At 43.3% G+C, this 18,287-nt stretch overlaps 3 protein-coding genes across 6 annotated transcripts; all 3 read left to right on the top strand.

Moving 5' to 3' along the window:
• Window positions 1-2,961, top strand: LOC125528950 (pentatricopeptide repeat-containing protein At5g50990-like). The gene is made up of 2 exons (XM_048693365.1): window positions 1-42; window positions 1,092-2,961. The coding sequence occupies exon 2, from the start codon at window positions 1,188-1,190 to the stop codon at window positions 2,853-2,855; it is 1,668 nt and encodes a 555-aa protein (XP_048549322.1). The 5' UTR covers window positions 1-42; window positions 1,092-1,187; the 3' UTR covers window positions 2,856-2,961.
• Window positions 1-11,998, top strand: LOC125528951 (exonuclease DPD1, chloroplastic/mitochondrial-like). 3 transcript variants are annotated; one of them, XM_048693366.1, is made up of 4 exons: window positions 1-42; window positions 3,640-4,271; window positions 4,853-5,058; window positions 11,183-11,642. In XM_048693366.1, the coding sequence occupies exons 2-4, from the start codon at window positions 3,739-3,741 to the stop codon at window positions 11,389-11,391; spliced, it is 948 nt and encodes a 315-aa protein (XP_048549323.1). In that variant the 5' UTR covers window positions 1-42; window positions 3,640-3,738; the 3' UTR covers window positions 11,392-11,642. The 3 variants fall into 3 exon arrangements, with proteins under 3 accessions (XP_048549323.1, XP_048549324.1, XP_048549325.1); XM_048693367.1 differs by lacking the exon at window positions 1-42 and adding an exon at window positions 2,724-2,851; XM_048693368.1 differs by lacking the exons at window positions 1-42; window positions 11,183-11,642 and adding an exon at window positions 11,862-11,998 and having other exon boundaries at window positions 3,679-4,271.
• Window positions 11,999-12,087: 89 nt separating this feature from the next.
• On the top strand, window positions 12,088-14,063 carry LOC125528953 (putative zinc finger CCCH domain-containing protein 21). Of its 2 annotated transcripts, none has more exons than XM_048693370.1 (2): window positions 12,088-12,717; window positions 13,643-14,063. In XM_048693370.1, exons 1-2 carry the CDS (start codon window positions 12,103-12,105, stop codon window positions 13,922-13,924), a joined length of 897 nt encoding a protein of 298 aa, XP_048549327.1. In that variant the 5' UTR covers window positions 12,088-12,102; the 3' UTR covers window positions 13,925-14,063. The 2 variants fall into 2 exon arrangements, with proteins under 2 accessions (XP_048549327.1, XP_048549326.1); XM_048693369.1 differs by having other exon boundaries at window positions 13,640-14,063.
• Window positions 14,064-18,287: the final 4,224 nt, after the last annotated feature.

Below are 18,287 nucleotides of genomic sequence, written 5' to 3'. Positions count from 1 at the left end.
TCTCCATTCCATTGGATCTCGGTCAGCCGGCCGGATGCTCAGGTACCTCCTTTTTGTTTTCCGTGCTCATTGATTCGCTGTTTTCGTTCATTTCCTGGCGAGGCATTTCGTCGAGCAGGGCTGCTGCGTTGCCGTGGGTGATGTTGAGCCTTGTTGAAACAGTTTGCTTCAGTTTTTTGGCGTTTCCGTTGCCGTGTCGATGCACTATGGTCCGTCTTATACTGTTTGGGGGATTTGGTGGCGCGGGTTTGTTCGTCTTGAGTAGATGAATTATCAGGTTTGATTTCCTAGATTTGAAGGCCCATGGAAGGAAGTGTCATCGTGGACGAATTTGTGGTCGCCACGCTTACCCGTAGTGAAATTTCTAGTACATGTTGTTATCCAGTAGTTAGTACTTTTGGTATAAATGTATATCCTCTCACATGATTATTTATTCTTAGACAGCTACCTGGCATCTGTTATTTAGAACGGGACAATATTTCCATTTGCAAGGTCGTACAGGAAAACTAAAAATCCACAACATTTTTTTCTCGAAAAGGGGATAGCCCCGGCCTCTGCATTATAGTGATGCACAATGAGGTTATCAATATCCATAGCAATGCCGATAGACCTTAATATGTTCTGTGCTGGTTCTTGGATTTCCTTTAGTTTGTTTGGCAATGTTGTTGTCATAGAGCCGCAAGCTGCACGTGAATATAGGAAGGACTTCATGGCTCAAGGCCTAAATCATTTCCGTTATCAAGCATTATTATTGGCTGTTGGGATTATCTTAAATCATCCTTTATAATGAGAGTTTGATTAATGTTTTACATACATGGTAGTTTGGTAGTATCATGTAGAATTTTTACCATGAGATTTGCTAGTAGATGTATTTTGTAATGAAGCACATTTGGCCATACCTGTGCAAAGGTGCAATATATTTAGCATACTTTCTATGCGCTAGCGCTAGCATTGGTAAATTCATGCACAAGAAGTAAAGAATCAGTGATGATCTTAATTTTTCATTTCCGTAGCTATAAGCATTCATTTTGGATAATTATCTTAGTTAACATTATGTGTGCATCAGGCTGCTGAATATTTTATATTGATAGGCTGCTAGCTGCCCGGTGTTAATGAACTGCAAGCTTCAGAAAATATAAATTTTGTGCCTGCATTCTAGGAAATCACTTCAGCAGCTCATTTGCACTATGTCCTACACAAGCTGTTTGAAGAAACATCCCCTGAGACTAATCTTTCCATATGCCAATTCCATCCTCCGAGCGTCTATGGAAAAAGGCTCCCCACAAAAGTCACTGATGGACTATAGCACTATGCTCCATTTTACCACATTTTGCCCTGATTACAGAACATATGTTCTCCTCCTCAGAGCTTGTTCAAAATGTTCAGACATCTATGCTGCCATGCAAATTCATTCACATCTCACTAAAGCTGGGTTGTTATGTAATCAAGATATAATAGCTCCACTTTTGAGGTTGTATATCGATCATGGTCGCATGATGGAAGCATGTGAACTGTATTGGCCAATGCTTGAGTGGAGTACCGATCCTTTCCATGGTAATTTGATGCTTATGGGATTCTTGAAGGGAGGACAGCTAGACAAAGCATATCAGATTTTCAAGAGGATGCCTGTCAAGGACCTGGTCTCGTGGAATTCAATGATTGCAGGTGCAGCAAGGAGCTCCCACCTGAAAGATGCAATGAATCTTTTCAGCAGGTTGGTCAATTCAGGCCTTGTGCCTGACGGTTTTTCATTCTCTTCAGTCCTGTCTGCTTGTGCTCGAGCTGGTGCCCGATGTTATGGTATGTGGGTTCATCAACTGATGGATGAGCTGGGGGTGGAGAAGAATCATCTTTTAATCTCAGCACTGGTTGATATGTATGCTAAATGTGGAAGGATTGATGTGTCAGTTGAGATATTCAACAACGTTAAGAGAAAACACCTGTCCACATGGAACACGATGATTAGTAGCCTGGCAGGGCATGGTCTTGGATCTGATGTGGTGATGCTGTTCCACAGGATGGAACTTTCAGGTGTGGTTCCTGATGGGGTTACATTTGTTGCACTATTGACAGCATGTAGCCATTGTGGTATGGTTGAAGAGGCTCGTCAGTACTTTGAAACGATGTCTACAAAGTATTCAATCACTCCAAAGGTTGAACACTACGGCGCAATGGTGGATACACTGTCACGAGCTGGGCTGCTGGATGAAGCATACAACTTGGTGAGGTCAATGGCCGTGAAGCCTGATGCTGTGATATGGAGGGCATTACTTAGTGCTTGTCGTAGGTACCATCAAACCAAATTAGGTGATGTCACTATTGAACAGATAACATGTCAGGGCAGCGGTGATTATACGCTTCTTTCAAATATCTACTCATCAATAAACAGGTGGGGTGATTCAGAGGAAGTATGGAAAGAGATGAAGAAAAAGAAGGTACGTAAGATCAAGGGCTTGAGTTGGGTTGAATTAGGGGGGAGCACCCATGAATTCAAAGCTGGTGATCGATCTCATCCTGATTCTGATGATATCTACCGAGTGCTGCATGGCTTGTTGAAAAAAGCGAAGGCTGAAGGTTATACCCCATCCACTGAATTAGTAACAAAAGATGTATCACAGGAGGAAAGAGAAGAAAACCTCAGCTTCCACAGTGAGAAGCTTGCAGTGGCTTATAGTGTTCTTAAGACTGGTCCAGGGACAGAAATATTGGTGTCAAAGAATCTGCAGGCATGCGGTGACTGCCATGAATGGATGAAGATAATTTCAAAGGCACTTTGTCGTGTTATAATTATGAGGGATAGAGTTCGATTTCACCGCTTTGAAAGCGGGTGCTGCTCCTGTAAAGATTACTGGTGAGCACTTGATGAAGCAACACAGAAATGATCTGTACAGCGTCCTATCAGGGATTTGGAGAAGCCATAAGTGGACTAAATAATATTGCTATGTTCCGCTTGGATGCATGGAGCTTAGGTGGTGCACAGCACTGAGCCAAGGACAAACATGAGCTCTGTAAAATATTTTGTTATCAGTTTAGCTTTTAGATAAGCGTATGCAGACACAGAAATGTATTGTGTACACTTTTAGCTGGTCCACAAGATTTTCTCTATTGAGTGACAACAACAACAAACAACAACAAAGCCTGAAGGACTGGGGTATCACCAAAGAGCCTATGGACAGGGGTATCAACAAAGCCTATGGACAGGGGTGCGTGGAAGCTTGCTATCCATGTGCCAGAGCCATGAGTTGGTCGCGAGATCTTATGGGTTTCACCTCTAGCCTACCCCAACTTGTTTGGGTCTAAAGGCTTTGTTGTTGTTCTCTATTGAGTGACACACTTCAATTAATCCTACAGTGTTATAACTGCGATTTGTGTGATCTAGATCAACAGATTATCTGCTAAATTTGTGCTTTCTCTAAATATTCTGTTTTTTATGTTTTTTTAATGTCTTAAGAAAATTGTTACCGTAGTACTGTCTGGTCTGCTATCTTGTTTTTGGATGCTTATTTGTGCTGACATTACACGTGGTGAGATATATGTGATGACTCCACCGTTGTTAGTTTAGTTACATTCTTGCATATCTCCACTAGTTTTAAGTTTGACAAATGCCAACTAATAATGATTGTTTGTTCATCATTTCAGGAGTAATAGAGGTGGCGTTGAATATTCTGTTATCTAAACTTTGTACCAAATAAATAGGTCCAACAAAACCTTTGATGCCCTTTTCTACTCCATTTTACAATGTCCTTATATTCTATTTGCTGTGGTAACTTCCACCTACTAAGGAACTCAATAGGACACATTTGTAGTATCAGATTTCTCAAGTATCACAGCAGAATAAGCTCTGAAAATGTACTTCAGAACAGAAGACATAAAACTAGACCTTTTAGTGCAACAGTACTAGTGAGAAATGCAAGAAAAGGAAGTAAGCAATCCTTCAGCAATGACCGCCATCTACATGGTGGATCAGTTGAATCATCGATTGAAGTGTTCAAGCAGTCTGATCTGCAGCACCTGAAATCACTCCAGTGCTACGATATTCAGGAAAAGGTTTCTGGAGGCAAGACCGACTGCCCTGCAACTATCCTTGTCTTTGATATTGAAACTACTGGCTTCTCACGCCGTGGTGATAGAATTATTGAGTTTGCTGTACGTGATCTTATGGGTGGAAAGAATAGCACTTTTCAGACACTTATAAATCCTGAGAGAGAGGTAAAAAATGCAGCTGTTCATGGTATCAGCACCAAGATGGTTTGCAGTTCTGATATCCCAAGGTATTGTTTTTCACAATCCTTCAGCAACAACAGATATTTTTCCTTTTTTATTACCTTCTTATTCATGGAACCCATCATGTTGTAAGAGTTTAATGGAGAAATAAAGATCCATGAGAAAATAATAGAAAACTAAATGCAGAGCACAAGTTATATTTCTCCTTCAGCTAAGAGTTTTTCTCTCCTTGCAATCATTATTCATTCATCTGCCATTTAAAAAAAATTGTGATACTTTTATGCAAAAAGAAGGTTCTCTGAGGTTTTCCACTCCTACATGTTGTGGTCAATTTGAGGAAAGCCACAAAAAACATGAGAGCATGAGATTGCTGCAGTACATTCTGAAAATATAGTTCTGCAAGGACAGAAATATGAACTGGGATCAAACAGCCGTTTGTTACTTGTGGTGTGCAACCCATGCCTCTTTTATAATGATCTTCCATTCCTGCAGCGTGCAAGGATTTTGAGATTTGGTTACTGTTCATTTATTTATCTTTTAGTGAGGACACCCTTTTTTTTTCTTTTGGTGCATTCCTACTTGAAATCTTTGTTTTTTGTAATTAGAGTTTTCATCTCTGGCTATGCAGATTTGGGGAGTTTATCCCCATTCTACTACAATACGTTTGGAGTCGTCAAGTTGCTGGTAAACCAGTTATGTGGGTTGCTCATAACGGGAAAACCTTTGATGTGCCCTTTCTCATCTTTGAGTTCCAACGTTGCAAACAAGAGATGCCTGCTGACTGGCTGTTTGTGGACACACTTCCTATTGCAAGACAGTTAGTTGATTCCGATGGTATGTTCTCTCGCCGAGTGTTCTGTTTACTTGCATAAACATAATATTCAAGATTGTTTTCAGTGCTAGAAAAAGGCGTAGTTTACTCTAGTGATAACAGCTAACTAGGAACTAACATAGTCTTCGTGTTACAGATGCCACTCCTGTATTGACATGATCTAGTATTCATGCTATTTTATGTATATTTATATTTCTGAGGCAGAAATTCCGCAAACCTGGGACGTTCATTGACTTCCATCCAGAGCTGTAACCGCCTCCTAGGAGGATTGTAACTATTTACCCCCCTTTTCAATACAAAGAAACGCAAGCTCTTTTGCGTTTTCTCGAAAAAAAAGAAACAGGGCTAGGTTAACAACATTAGGCTGCGCCAGTAACCTCCACAGTTTTTGTGTACTAGTCATCAACCTGTGAGCCGATACAGGCTAGTAATTTGAATGGCAAAGGTAATGTGTTCTAGTAACGTTTAGAAACATGAATTCGAAGTACACATGCAAATTAGGATTTTTTTTCATTTTTGTTAGATTGTTAATTAAAAATTAAAACATATAAAATAATTGCTTTTTGACAATGAGGTCACGGGTCTGAGTCTTGGAAAGAACCTCTTGCAGAAATGCAGGGCAAGACTTGCGTACAAAAGACCCAAAGTGGTCGGACCCTGTGCAAGTGGGAGCTACGTGCACCGGGCTGCCCTTTCTGTTTTTTTTTTATAAAATAATTGCTTAGTAGTTCATGGACAAATAAGGAGTTATATTCCTCCAACTGATTCACAATTAAACATTTTGCTTGTGCATGATTTTCCTACTAGTATAACAGAAAGTGCAAGCAAAGTCTACCCTATAATATACGATGCTCCAATCATTGAACTACAAAAGTTACATTTAACACAGAAAAAAAAGGCAATTAAGGTTATTGCATCGAAGCTGCCATCCGCAGAAGCAAAGTTCATCATCAACTTAATCCCTGAGATGTTGAGTAATAAAAATGTTCATGTCAAATAGGAATACTGAATTCAAAACATATCATATCGGATATAATCATACAATAATTTTAAGTATATTCTCTTTTAATAGAGTTATCAAACAGGGATTTTTTATAATTCCCCTCATTATTCATGTACTCATGCGTACATGTGCGTATGTGACTAAGACTAAGAAAATATGGTAAAATGGTAATTGGTTTCTTAACTTCTGAAAAATCTTCCTGGCATCTTGGGCAAATGAACAAAACAACAAAAACAACAAAGCCTTTAGTCCCAAACCAGTTGGCGTAGGCTAGAGGTGAAACCCATAAGACCTCGCAACCAATTCATGGTTCTGGCACATGGATAGCAAGCTTGCACACACCCCTGTCCATTGCTAGTTCTTTGGTGATACTTCGGTCCTTCATATCTCTCTTCACGGACTCCTCCCATGTCAAGTTAGGTCTACCCCGACCCCTCTTGACATTCTTAGCACGCTTTAGCCGTCCGCCATACACTGGAGCTACTGGAGGCATGCGCTGAATATGCCCAAACCATCTCAGACGATGTTGGATAAGCTTGTCTTCAAACGGTGCTTTCCCAACTCTATCTCGTATATCATCATTCTGGACCCGGTCCTTGTGTGGCCACACATCCATCTCAACATGCGCATCTCCGCCACACCTAATTGTTGAACATGTCGCCTTTTAGTCGGCTAACACTCAGCGCCATACAATATTGCGGGTTGAATCGCCGTCCTATAGAGCCCGCCTTTTAGCTTTTGTGGCTCTCTCTTGTCACATAGAACGCCAGAAGCTTGGCGGCACTTCATGTAGCACCCAAGATGCGATTCTATCCCAATCACGTGATGAACTCATGATTGGGGCACAATCGCATTTCGAGCGCATAGCAAGGTGGATATCATTACAACATACCATGTAATGAATAGATGAGAATACAAGATAAAGGCTTACACTCGCCACAAGCTACAACATGAATACTACGGTACATCGATACATAGCAATCATCATACAGAAGAGCAGGATCCGACTACGGATGAAATCAAACGAAAAAGAAGAACGACATCCACCCTGCTAATCCCAGGTTCCGGTACATGGTATGTTGTAATGATATCCACCTTGCTATGCGCTCGAAATGCGGTTGTGCCCTAATCATGAGTTCATCACGTGATTGGGATAGAATCGCATCTTGGGCGCTACACTTCATCCATATGGCTTTGATTCGATGGTTCACATCTTCATCGATATCCCCATCCTTCTGCAGCATTGACTCCAAATATCGAAAGGTGTCCTTTTGAGGTACCACCCGCCCATCAAAGCTAACCTCTTCCTCCTCGTGCCTAGTAGTACTGAAATTGCACCTCATGGTACTCAGTTTTAGTTCTACTAAGTCTAAAACTTTTCGATTCCAAGGTTTGTCTCCATAGCTCTAACTCCCCATCCGACTATCATCGACTAGCACCACATCATCCGCAAAGAGCATACACCATCTCCTTGTATATCCCTTGTGACCTCATCCATCACCAAAGCAAAAAGGTAAGGGCTCAAAGCTGACACCTGGTGCAGTCCTATTTTAATTGGAAAATCATCAGTGCCGCCATCACTTTTTCGAACACTTGTCACAACATTATCGTTCCAAGGCCCACACATGACATTCCACGGTATCTTATCATAGGCCTCTCCAAGTCAATGGACATCATATGCAGGTCCTTATTTTGCTCCCTGTATCTCTTCATATGCAGGTACCAAGAAAGTGGCTTCCATGGTTGACCTCCTAGGCATGAAACCAAAATGATTTTTGATCACGCTTGTCATTTTTCTAAACCGGTGCTCAATGACTCCGTCCCATAGATTCATTGTATGACTCATCATCTGAATTCCACGGTAATTAGTACAACTCTGAACATCCCCCTTGTTCTTGAATATTGGTACTAAACTACTAATATACTCCATCTCCATTCTTCTGACATCTTGTTTGCCCGAAAAATGAGGTTGAAAAGCTTAGTTAGCCATACTACCGCTATGTCTCCGAGGCCTCTCCACACCTCAATGGGGATACAATCAGGGCCCATCGCCTTGGCTCCTTTCATCCTTTTTAAAGTCTCCTCCAGTTTAATGGTAGAGCTCACATTCTCTCCATTGAACAGCTTGTCGAAGTACTCCCGCCATCTATGCTTAATCTCCTCGTCCTTCACCAGGAGCTGGTTTGCTCCGTCCTTGATGCATTTGACTTGGTCGACATCCCTCGTCTTCCTCTCTCGGATCTTGGCCATCTTATAGATCTCCCTTTTGCCTTCCTTCGTGTCTAACCACTGGTAGAGGTCCTCATATGCCCGACCCCTTGTTTCACTCATAGCTCGTTTTGCGGCCTTCTATGCCATCTTGTACTTCTCTACGCTGTCTGCACTCCTACCCAGGTAAAGGGGTCCGAAACAATCTTTCTTCTCCTTAATAGCCTTCTGGACATCATCACTACAGCACCAGGTATCTTTGGCACACTTATCCCGCTGGACATGAATCCGAAAGCAGAAGTCAGCCACCACGAGCTTATGCTGAGGGACAACACTCTCTAGGTATCACCTTACAATCCAGGCGCGGCCGCCTGTCTTCTCTTCTCGAGAGGATGAAAGCAATCTGGCTAGAGTGTTGATCACTACTAAAAGTTAGTAGATGTGATTCTCTCTTTCTAAAGAGGGTGTTAGCTACGATCATGCAGTAGGCTAGAGCAAAGCTTAAGACATCTTCTCCTTGATTCTTGATGCCATAGCCAAAGCCCCCATGCACTCCTTCAAAACCTGTGTTAGATGTACCCACGTGGCTATTGAGGTATCCTCCTATGAAGAGCTTCTTGCCAACAGGTACGCTCCTAACCATGTCCTCCAGGCCTTCGCAGAACTCCCTCTTGGTGTTCTCATTGTGGTCCACTTTCGGGGCATACTCGTTGATAACATTGAGAATTAAGTCCCCAATAACCAGCTTGACCAGGATAACCCGGTCCTCACGTCTCCTTACGCTGATAACTCCATACTTGAGGCTATTGTTGATCAAGATGCCTTCTCCATTTCTGTTTGCAGTCGTCCCCGTGTACCACAGCTTGAAGCCGGTATTCTCCACCTCCTTTGCCTTCTGTCCCCTCCATTTGGTTTCTTGGACGTTAAGGATATCAACAACTCTCCTCACCACTGTATCTACTAGCTCCCGATGCATACCTGCCACCTGTCAGGGACCATAAGGTCCAGCTATCTAAGCGGATCCTCCTAGGCTCGGCTAGCTTCCTTACCTTTCGCACTCGCCGAGTCAAATGCGAAGACCCTTGCTCATTTTCCACTACACCCAAGCGTCGATCTAGCGGGCCACTAAGGATGCGACAACCCGATCCTTGCTCACTTGCCACCGTATCCAGATCAAGATACGGCGCGGCACCATGGGTGTGACGGCCCGGCCCTTCCCCATTTGACGCCACACCCGGGTTCTGATGTGGCACGTCGCTGAGAGGGTTACGCCCCAATGAAAATCTTTTGGGTTTCATCTCCATAAGAGTGGCAGAGTTTTGACGTTGGCTCGCCAAGCCTATTACAACCCTCCTTTACCTGTGCTTGGGACCAGCTATGTTGAGACAACATAGGCGGAGTTCAAATGAACAAAATAAACATTGGGAAAAATATTATTTAGTAACAAAAAGGATCAGGAAGGTTTGATTTCATGTACTTATACAAAGATGCAGACATCCCAGTTTAGTCGGCAGACAAAGCAAAGCAAAGTTTAGGAAGTTCTCAAAGTACATATCTAAACAGCAGCAAGAGAGTGTAAAAGAAAATCCTGTATTGACTTTTATGTATTTACATATATATACATATATCCAGATGTGTAGTAACTAACAACAGTCCGTGGCTATGACAATGTAAAAGACAGTAAGGCAAAAAGGCAATGCCAATCCACCAAAAAAAATCATAACATGAGCCTGTCCATGTAATATAACAATTAACTCTGGCACTATTACCAACCCTTACAAAAAAATCATTATTGCCAATCACCTTCTCTGGATATTCCTTGGATTGAAGCAGCAATGAAGTTATATTTCTAGATCACTCAGGACTAAAAAAAATCAAGCAAACCACATATAATGTAGATAGGAAAACATGTACTATAAATCTAAAGCTAATTGGCACCTGAAGAATTAATTGATCAACCAGAAGGTTGACATCACCGTATAAATATAAGATTGAAGTAGTAAGTGGTAACTTGCCGCCGGTTTGTTTAATTGTTGTGTTTTTCAAGGGATTGCATGCCCCATCATTGCACATAATAATTACATAAAAATAAATATTATCCTAGGTACATCAGGCCTACTTAGCAATATATGCTATAACTTACTGAGCATATCGATGATTTCAAACAGAGACGATAATAAATCTTAAACCTACACTTCTTGCATATGCATCGACACCCTAAATCACCGAGGCCACCAGCTAGCCCTAGGCATGGGAGTGGTCACCAAGTGCTTGCCATTATCTCGCCCTTTTCAGATGAAAGCAACACAGGTAATATACTAACATCATACACCCCGTAGGGAAAAGGCAAGTGTGACTGTACTACAGTAGATAATAGTCAGATTATTGTAGAGTCCCAGCAGAAGGGGTCTCGCTAATGCTCCAGCAGATAGCTATGCCAACTTTGCGTGGCAGCGAGGGCGCAAACTTTAGCGGATGCTGCCACAGGGAGGCGCTCAGTCTGCAATATGGGGAGGCAGAGGGGGCCTCCACGCAGACATAACCCCAACAAATTGAAGGCCTGTTGGAGGCTGGGGTGGCTGCCGGATTGAATTCATCGCTGGTGACTGGAGATGTTTTTCTTGTCTTCTCGAGGGAGGCTGGGATACAGAGGAAGAGATGGACTGTGTCTGTTGGAGAGGGACGATGGTGAGGGTGCCTCTGCTACTTCATCTGACGGCAAAACATGCATCATATGCAGATCAGACGGACAGAAATCTCTAGCTGCTAGGATTGATGTGGAGCCTCCAATTAGTAAATAAGTATAAGATTGATCCTTGTTTCTTGTTTTTGCATATAACTGAAAAAAAGAAGTTTATTTAACTGAAGCAAATCATGCGACTCAAAAGCTTAACCTCATTTCTCTTCCACCTCAGGGGAAAAAATCAGCTCCGCGTCGATGAAGACACTGGTAGAGCGTTACAAGATCCCAGTCGATGGCAAAGCGCACCGTGCAATGCATGATGTGACTGCCCTGTGTTATGTACTCCAGAAGTTGACGTTCGAGTTGAAACTAACCGTTCCGCAGCTCCTCGAGAAGTCGTTCCGGGTCTCTGATATCACGACGACACCCCCTAAAAAATGACTGCTAACACCCTCACCTGAAGAATATCTAGAAACTCTGGATTATTTCATTGGCATTGTATTACACAGCCTGTTATTTGCAGACCCTAGCTCTGATTTCTTGCTGTTTCAACAACAGAACAACAATACCTTCCTTATTGTTACATTGATATTTTGGTCAGTAGTTCAGTGCTCAATATTACTGATACTTGCTGGCCCTGTACACCATCTGAACCATTATATGCGCGATGCTAAATTCAGAGCTGCGGCATAGATTCTGTGTGGTGTCCAACGGTGACCGAATGCAGTGCTCTTTACTGTTCCTTCAGGAACGCTCTAAACGAAATGAAGCTACTGTACGTTTTAGCAGTAACTGGGAGAAAAGTCGGTTCTACCCTTGTTGAGTTGAGCATGCGCTGCACAAGGAAGGGAAATCTGGTCATTTTCACTTGATTCATTTCTACGGCCTTATACTTGTTCAGCTTAGTGCAGGAGCTGGTCGCGTCAGATAAACAAGAGAAAAGTCGTTCCTGCCCTTGGTCTTAGTGAGATGAACGGTGGCTCTATATAAGGCAGGGCAATCAAGTCACTTGGACCTGTCTCTCAAACCGCAACTGCTTCCCTCCAATTTCCTTCCGAACCCGACAGGCGACACGAAGGTAACCGCCCCCAAGCTCCTCATCGTCTCGCTCTCTGCTACCCTGTTCGCAGCTCGGGCTCTCCAGTGGAGGCCATGGAGGGGGAGCTCGGGTACCTGTCGCCTGCGGCGTCGTCCTGCGTCTCCTCCGAGGGCTTCGGCTCGTCGCCACGGGAGAAGCTGCTCGACTCCACTCCCTCGTCGCACGTATCCGACGGCCGCAGCAAGGGAGGCCTGCTCCGTTCGCCCACATGGGGGCCATCAACGACGGGGACGCAGCTCCACTCGCCCTCATCGTGCGTCTCCGAGGGCCGCCACGTCTCTCCGCTCCGCATGTCGGCGGAGCAAGCGAGCGAGGTGCGGGAGGCGGAGAGGCTCCTCCGCGCGATCGCCGACCGCTACGACGACTGCTTCCTGCGCCTGCGCGACGCCACGGCCGAGGTCGCTGACCTCCGCCTCGAGCGCCTCCGCCTCAGAGCGGAGAACACGCACCTGTCTCTCCTCCTCGAGGAGCTCGAGGCCGATCAGGGGAAGCGGGCGATCGCGCCGGCTCCGACACCACCGCCGAAGCCGACGGAGGAGGTAGCAGCACGCGGGGGCGCGCCGAAGAGCATCTCCATCCGTTCCAAGTGCTACCTCTCGCAGGCGAAGCAGCCGCGGGGCGAGGCAGAGGCGCAGCGCCTCCGTGTTCGTCCGCCTCCTGCGATCGAGGTAAGCCCGCAAATCCTACTGCTTACGAATTCACTGCTTTATTCCGCAGTGAATCGCTTTGTTTATCTGCTCGGAACTCGAAAATCTGCGCTGAATTCCTCGAACACAGTTCAATAGTTCCAGTTCCTGCAAAATTCATAGTAATCGTGGAGCAAATTTGTTTGTGATGCAATTAGATGGTGAAATATACTAAACCTGCGATATTAGACGAGCTCTGGTAATACGATGCTCTATTTATAATTTGACGATAGCATCAAGCAGCAGATTATGTTGAATTAGCTAATTTTGTACTCGGATTCGTCATACTCTGCTTTCGGGTTCCGCTACAGAGGCAGAGTCGCTTGATGCAGTGAGTCGAAGTCGCTTAATTGAGGAGAAATTAGGCTTGTGACGCAATTATATGGTTAGCAGGAAAGTTTAAACCTGAAAAATCAGACGAAACTCTGGCAATATGACGTTCTATAAACGATTTGGCAATTGCATTAAGCATCAGGTTGTGTTTATAATTAGCAAATTTTGTAACACTTGACAGTTGTAGCTTTTAACCTACATAGTGTTGGCAGTTCCTTGATGAAGTAAGCCAAACTTACGCCGCAGCTTGATTAGGAATTTCCTAAGTTAAGTTGGAATCACACAAATTCTTATCACGTCATGGCTTTGCTTGGGATTCAATTGCAGGAAGAAACTGTACTGAACTTGCTTAATTTTTCTTCAGGAATAGTATTTTTTTTTGCGGGGGACTTCAGGAATAGTATTGAATCGGCTACTTGTTGTTTGCAATTTGATGTTACAGAGTGGTCATTAATCGAAGAGACAGGGTATTGATTTGGCTAACTCACAAAACCAAAAACTCAATTCGAGAAATATCATTGGGAATTCATATCCGTATGATTGATTTTGTAATGGGGAATGGTGATTGCAGCAGGCAGGGGAGGACGAGGCGAATGGGGATGGAGAAGTGGTGGAGCTGGAGGCGTACAGGCAGGGCACCCAGAAGACGGAGCTGTGCAACAAGTGGGAGGGCGGCGCCTGCTCCTACGGCGGCCGGTGCCGGTTCGCGCACGGCCTGCAGGAGATGCGCCCCGTCATCCGCCACCCGCGCTACAAGACCCTCCCCTGCCAGATGTTCTCTGCCGCCTCTGGCTGCCCCTACGGCCACCGCTGCCACTTCCGTCACTCGCCAGCGCCCACCGCCCAGTCCTACTAGTCCGCCGCCGCGGCCACCAACACCAACTGCTCGTCGTCTCCTACTGCCGTGTAATGGCATCCTCTCCTCCGACCTGCCTTCCTCCCCTCATTGCCTGCGCGCATGTCTGATGTCTTCACCAGGGACTGCTTGCGTGTCATAGAATCAGTAGTAGCATTACGCATTGAGCTCATTTAATCAGTAGCTTAAAGTTTTAAAACAGTTACTAAAATCAGTTAATCAGTAGCTTTTTTATAGAAGAGTTAAAATCAGTAGCTTATAGTAAAATAAAGCGATCTGCTGGTTCAGGGCAGGAAAACAGTAGTGGCAGTGTCTTGCTGGTTCAGGGCAGGAAAACAGTAGTGGCAGTGTCTAGCCACTGATGGGCCAAATGGGCCGTCCATGACTTGTGTGAGCGTTGGGGGAAAAAGCTACTGCAAGTGTATCGTCGGTTCGTCGTTATCTTGTTGATCAGAACTAACCCACATAAGCTTTGTATATATGGTGGATGGATATTGAACTAGGCCCAGCATGCCCAACATTTATATGCCGAAGTGTTTTATGTTTCGAGAAAGCTGTTTTCCGACCGATTCTTTAAAAAAAGCTATTTTCCGACCGTTCTGATCTTTATAGATCCGAACGGTCCGGATGTCATCGATTTTCGATCGTGCGGTCTCGCACGAGCCTCCCATAATTCTGATTTCAATTGCGGATTTATTAATTGACCCGATTTAGTCTCATGACTCTTAATTAGCACGACTTAATTACACCATATCTTAATTGGCATGATTAATGGGGTCTTAATTACGTGTACTGCCATTTAAAGCTAGTTTTTTCGTTTTAAGTAAAAGAGTTAATTACACCTATGATACACGAACTTGTACGGTGTGTACAAATTCATACAACAACTTGCAAGATGACACAAATTGATCATATAACTTGAGTTTCGGGGACATTTCAGTACAATTCGGTCACTTACCGTTAGTGCTCCGTTACATTCGTCTACATTGCACGCCAGCATGGCGCCAGGCCCACACTCTCCTTTATCATAACGCGGGTCCATCCTGTCAGCCACTGGGAGAAATTAGTTTTAACTAAACAATGTTCTGACCAGGTTTCGAGCCAATGATCCAAAGTTATCTATGAGGGTGCTTGGATCCAAGGGACTATTTTTAGTCTGACTAAAAATAGTCTCTTTTAGAGGCTAAAGTTCCAAGCACCCCTGACTAAAGAGAGGCTAGGACTAGTCTTGAGGCTAAAAACTTTTAGTCATAGGAAACCTACTAAAATATGTATTAGCCCTCTCTCTCCTCATTTAATTCCTCTACTTTAACACATGCGAGTTCTGGATTGGATGGTTTGGAGGATAATAAATGCTCAATAATTTGATTTTAGTCTCTTTAGTATTTAGATCCAAGCATGGGTGAGGCTAGCAAGTTTTAGTCCCACTACTTTTAGTCATGGGACTAAAACGTATCCAAGCACCCTCTATATCCTTTTAGGCTGTGTACGCTGCTTTCTTTTTCATTATGTATTTTTTTCACTGGTAATGTCCGCTGTTTTTCTCTTTTTTTTTGCCGGTAGTGTACACTGCTTTCTCAATGCATATATATTTTGGATTTTTTAGATACATACGTATGGCATTTGAGAAACGGGCTCCACATAAGTTTTCACATTTTTTTTGATTTTTTTTTAAATTTCTAAATATGCTTTCTGATTTTTTTAAAGGCTCCAACAAGCCCGTCAACCACAATTTTTTTGTTTGTGATATAGGCAGACTGGTAGAGTTAACGGGCCATTTGACGGTGAGTAACAGAAATGTACGAAAATGTTTCCAAAACTCAAGTTAGTGGATTAATTTGTGTCATTTTTCAAGTTGTTGTATGAATCTGTACATACCGTGCAAGTTTGTGTACTATAGGTATAATTAACTCTAAGGTAAAAAAAAACTGTGCATGAGACAGGAATCAATCTCTTCCCCTCATCGTACGGGACATGCAAGATTATGGGTGGAGGCTACGCCGAATGATGTAACTGTTCTTATGGCCAGCTATGTTGTTGCGCCAATTGAGTAATGGAATCCAGTGGTTCCAAGTCAAAAAAAAGAGCTAGCAATTGGATGTGTATGATTCCAACTAATATTTTACTTGCATAGACATCAACTCTAGTTTGTTTTAATTTGGTCCTTTTGAATTGTAATTTTTTTTAAATCCCAGACCTTCATCCTTTAGCATGGTAACACACGCACATCAGAGTTGATAATTCACGTACAAACTTTATGATAACTTTTTGAGCCGGGGAAAAATTATTAAAAAATACCCCAGTAACTTATGTGTAAATAGCATGATAATATACGCACACGAGAGCTGATAACTCATGTATGAACACCGCGATAATTTTTTGACTCAAGCGGAAAAGAGTTGTTGAAAATATACATGGTAACTTCTGTGCAAATAGCACGGTAACACACACACACACACAACAAAGCTGATAACTCACTACAAACACCACGGTAATTTTTGACCTCCAAGATAAAAGTTTGTTGAAAAACATAACCCGGCAACTTCTGTGTAAACAATATGGTAATATACGCACAACATACTTCTTAACTTACTCAGTGTAGACGTGGTGATTTTTAACCTAGGTAAAAAGTTGTTGAAAAATACCACCCTCCCAGCAACTCATGTGTAAATAACATGGTAATATACACCAACAGAGTTGATAACTTACTTTACCCAGGCGTGGTAACTTTTTTTACCCAGGATATTTTTCTTGAAAAACACCCCTAACCTTGGTTACTAATGTGTAAATAGCAACCATTTATTCTACTCACCAACAAGACATAATTTTGATAAACAAAATGATGCGTAGTGATGGTTGTCGAATGAACTGACGGGTATGTCTGCGTCTCCATAGTATGGTGGTGGAGGGGGAAAAGTCTCCCGATAACAAATAGCATGGTAATATATGCCTAGCTGAGTTGATAATGTTGGGGAACGTAGCATGTAATTTCAAAAAAATTCCTACGATCATGCAAGATCTATCTAGGAATGCATAGCAACGAGAGGGGAGAGTGTGTTCACGTACCCTAGTAGACCAAAAGCGGAAGCGTTAATGTCTTCGCGATCCAACCGATCAAGTATCGAACGTACGACACCTCCGAGTTCAGCACACGTTCAGCTCGATGACGTTCCTCGAACTCTTGATCCAGCAAAGTGTCGAGGAAGAGTTTTATCAGCACGCCGGCGTGGTGACGGTGATGGTGATGTGCAAGGCCGTCTTCAAAAATTCAGGGCCCCGAGGCAAAAATCAAAATTGGCCCCTAGATATTCGAATAACAAAAGAGTTAATGTAAATAATCTACTATATTGTTATCTCTTCCTATTGTCTATCTATAAACCAAAGAAATGTAATGATTCACTGTTCAAACATGAATTTGACTAATTAGTGTGAACAAAATAAAAATCAATTACCATCACCTAGGTTAAACTAAGGCACTGCACAACACATACATGACGATTTTATAATGCTTCCCACAAAGAAAAATCATGCCTCAAAAATTGATGTATACTGTAGTATAAATGTGTTGTCAAGTAATACTACCATAATTTCGTCCTGCTAACCTAGGCCCGTTTACCCGTTTGGCTGTCCTCATTTAATTAATGAAGTAGAAGCAAACTAATTGCCAATACCTGGTAATCAAGGATTAGAGCGGCGGAGGCAGGGAAGCCAACACAACAATCAGCATCCTGGGCGATCGGCTGATCGCCAATCCACGGAAGAAGATAGCCAGCGGCGGCAGCGTGGGCGATTGGGAAATTGCATGGAAGGAGAACCGGCCAGAGTATTGGGGCCTCTGACGATAGATGGAACATGACAGAAAAGAGATGGAAAGGAGGCTTCGTGTGGGCTGGCTTTGCTAGATGGGCTGCTCTTTTCGCTTTAGTTTTTGCTGGGTCAGCCGATGGATATTAACTCAGGCTGATTAACCTATACGTATGTACACGTACTACTACTACATTAACGGTCATTTGGGGGCCTCAAATTTTGGGGGGCCCTGTGCGGTCGCTCATCTTGGCCTCCTCCATCGACGGGGCTGGTGATGTGATCCGCGCAGGGCTTTGCCTAAGCACTACGTGAATATGACCGGAGAAGTAAACCGTGGAGGGAGACACGGCTTGAAACAATTGGTGTGTCTTCAAGGGATGTCCTGCCCACGTATATAAAGGAGGAAGAGGGAGGAGGCCGTCCAGGGGGCGCGTGTAACATCCCAATTTTCATTTTGGATGTTATCATTTAGATCATTCATATGCATCCATGATTTATACATTTTTGCCAATTTTTTTATTTGAAAATTTTGATCCTAGAAACCTTAAGCAACTCA

The sequence above is a fragment of the Triticum urartu genome, unplaced genomic scaffold (genome assembly GCF_003073215.2).
Source record: "Triticum urartu cultivar G1812 unplaced genomic scaffold, Tu2.1 TuUngrouped_contig_5234, whole genome shotgun sequence".
Taxonomy (NCBI): Eukaryota; Viridiplantae; Streptophyta; class Magnoliopsida; order Poales; family Poaceae; genus Triticum; species Triticum urartu.
The sequence above is the reverse complement of the archived record's forward strand: the minus strand, read 5'-3'. Positions and strand labels throughout refer to the sequence as shown.

Bases quoted from the DNA above. Each gene is read 5' to 3' on its own strand.
- LOC125528951 (XM_048693366.1), top strand. From the start codon at position 3,739: ATGTCCTTATATTCTATTTGCTGTGGTAACTTCCACCTACTAAGGAAC. The intron at 4,272-4,852 runs GTATTGTTTTTC...CTGGCTATGCAG, and splicing joins TGCAGTTCTGATATCCCAAG to ATTTGGGGAGTTTATCCCCA. The intron at 5,059-11,182 runs GTATGTTCTCTC...CTTCCACCTCAG, and splicing joins ACAGTTAGTTGATTCCGATG to GGGAAAAAATCAGCTCCGCG.
- LOC125528953 (XM_048693369.1), top strand. From the start codon at position 12,103: ATGGAGGGGGAGCTCGGGTACCTGTCGCCTGCGGCGTCGTCCTGCGTC. The intron at 12,718-13,639 runs GTAAGCCCGCAA...TGGTGATTGCAG, and splicing joins GTCCGCCTCCTGCGATCGAG to CAGGCAGGGGAGGACGAGGC.
- LOC125528950 (XM_048693365.1), top strand. From the start codon at position 1,188: ATGTCCTACACAAGCTGTTTGAAGAAACATCCCCTGAGACTAATCTTT.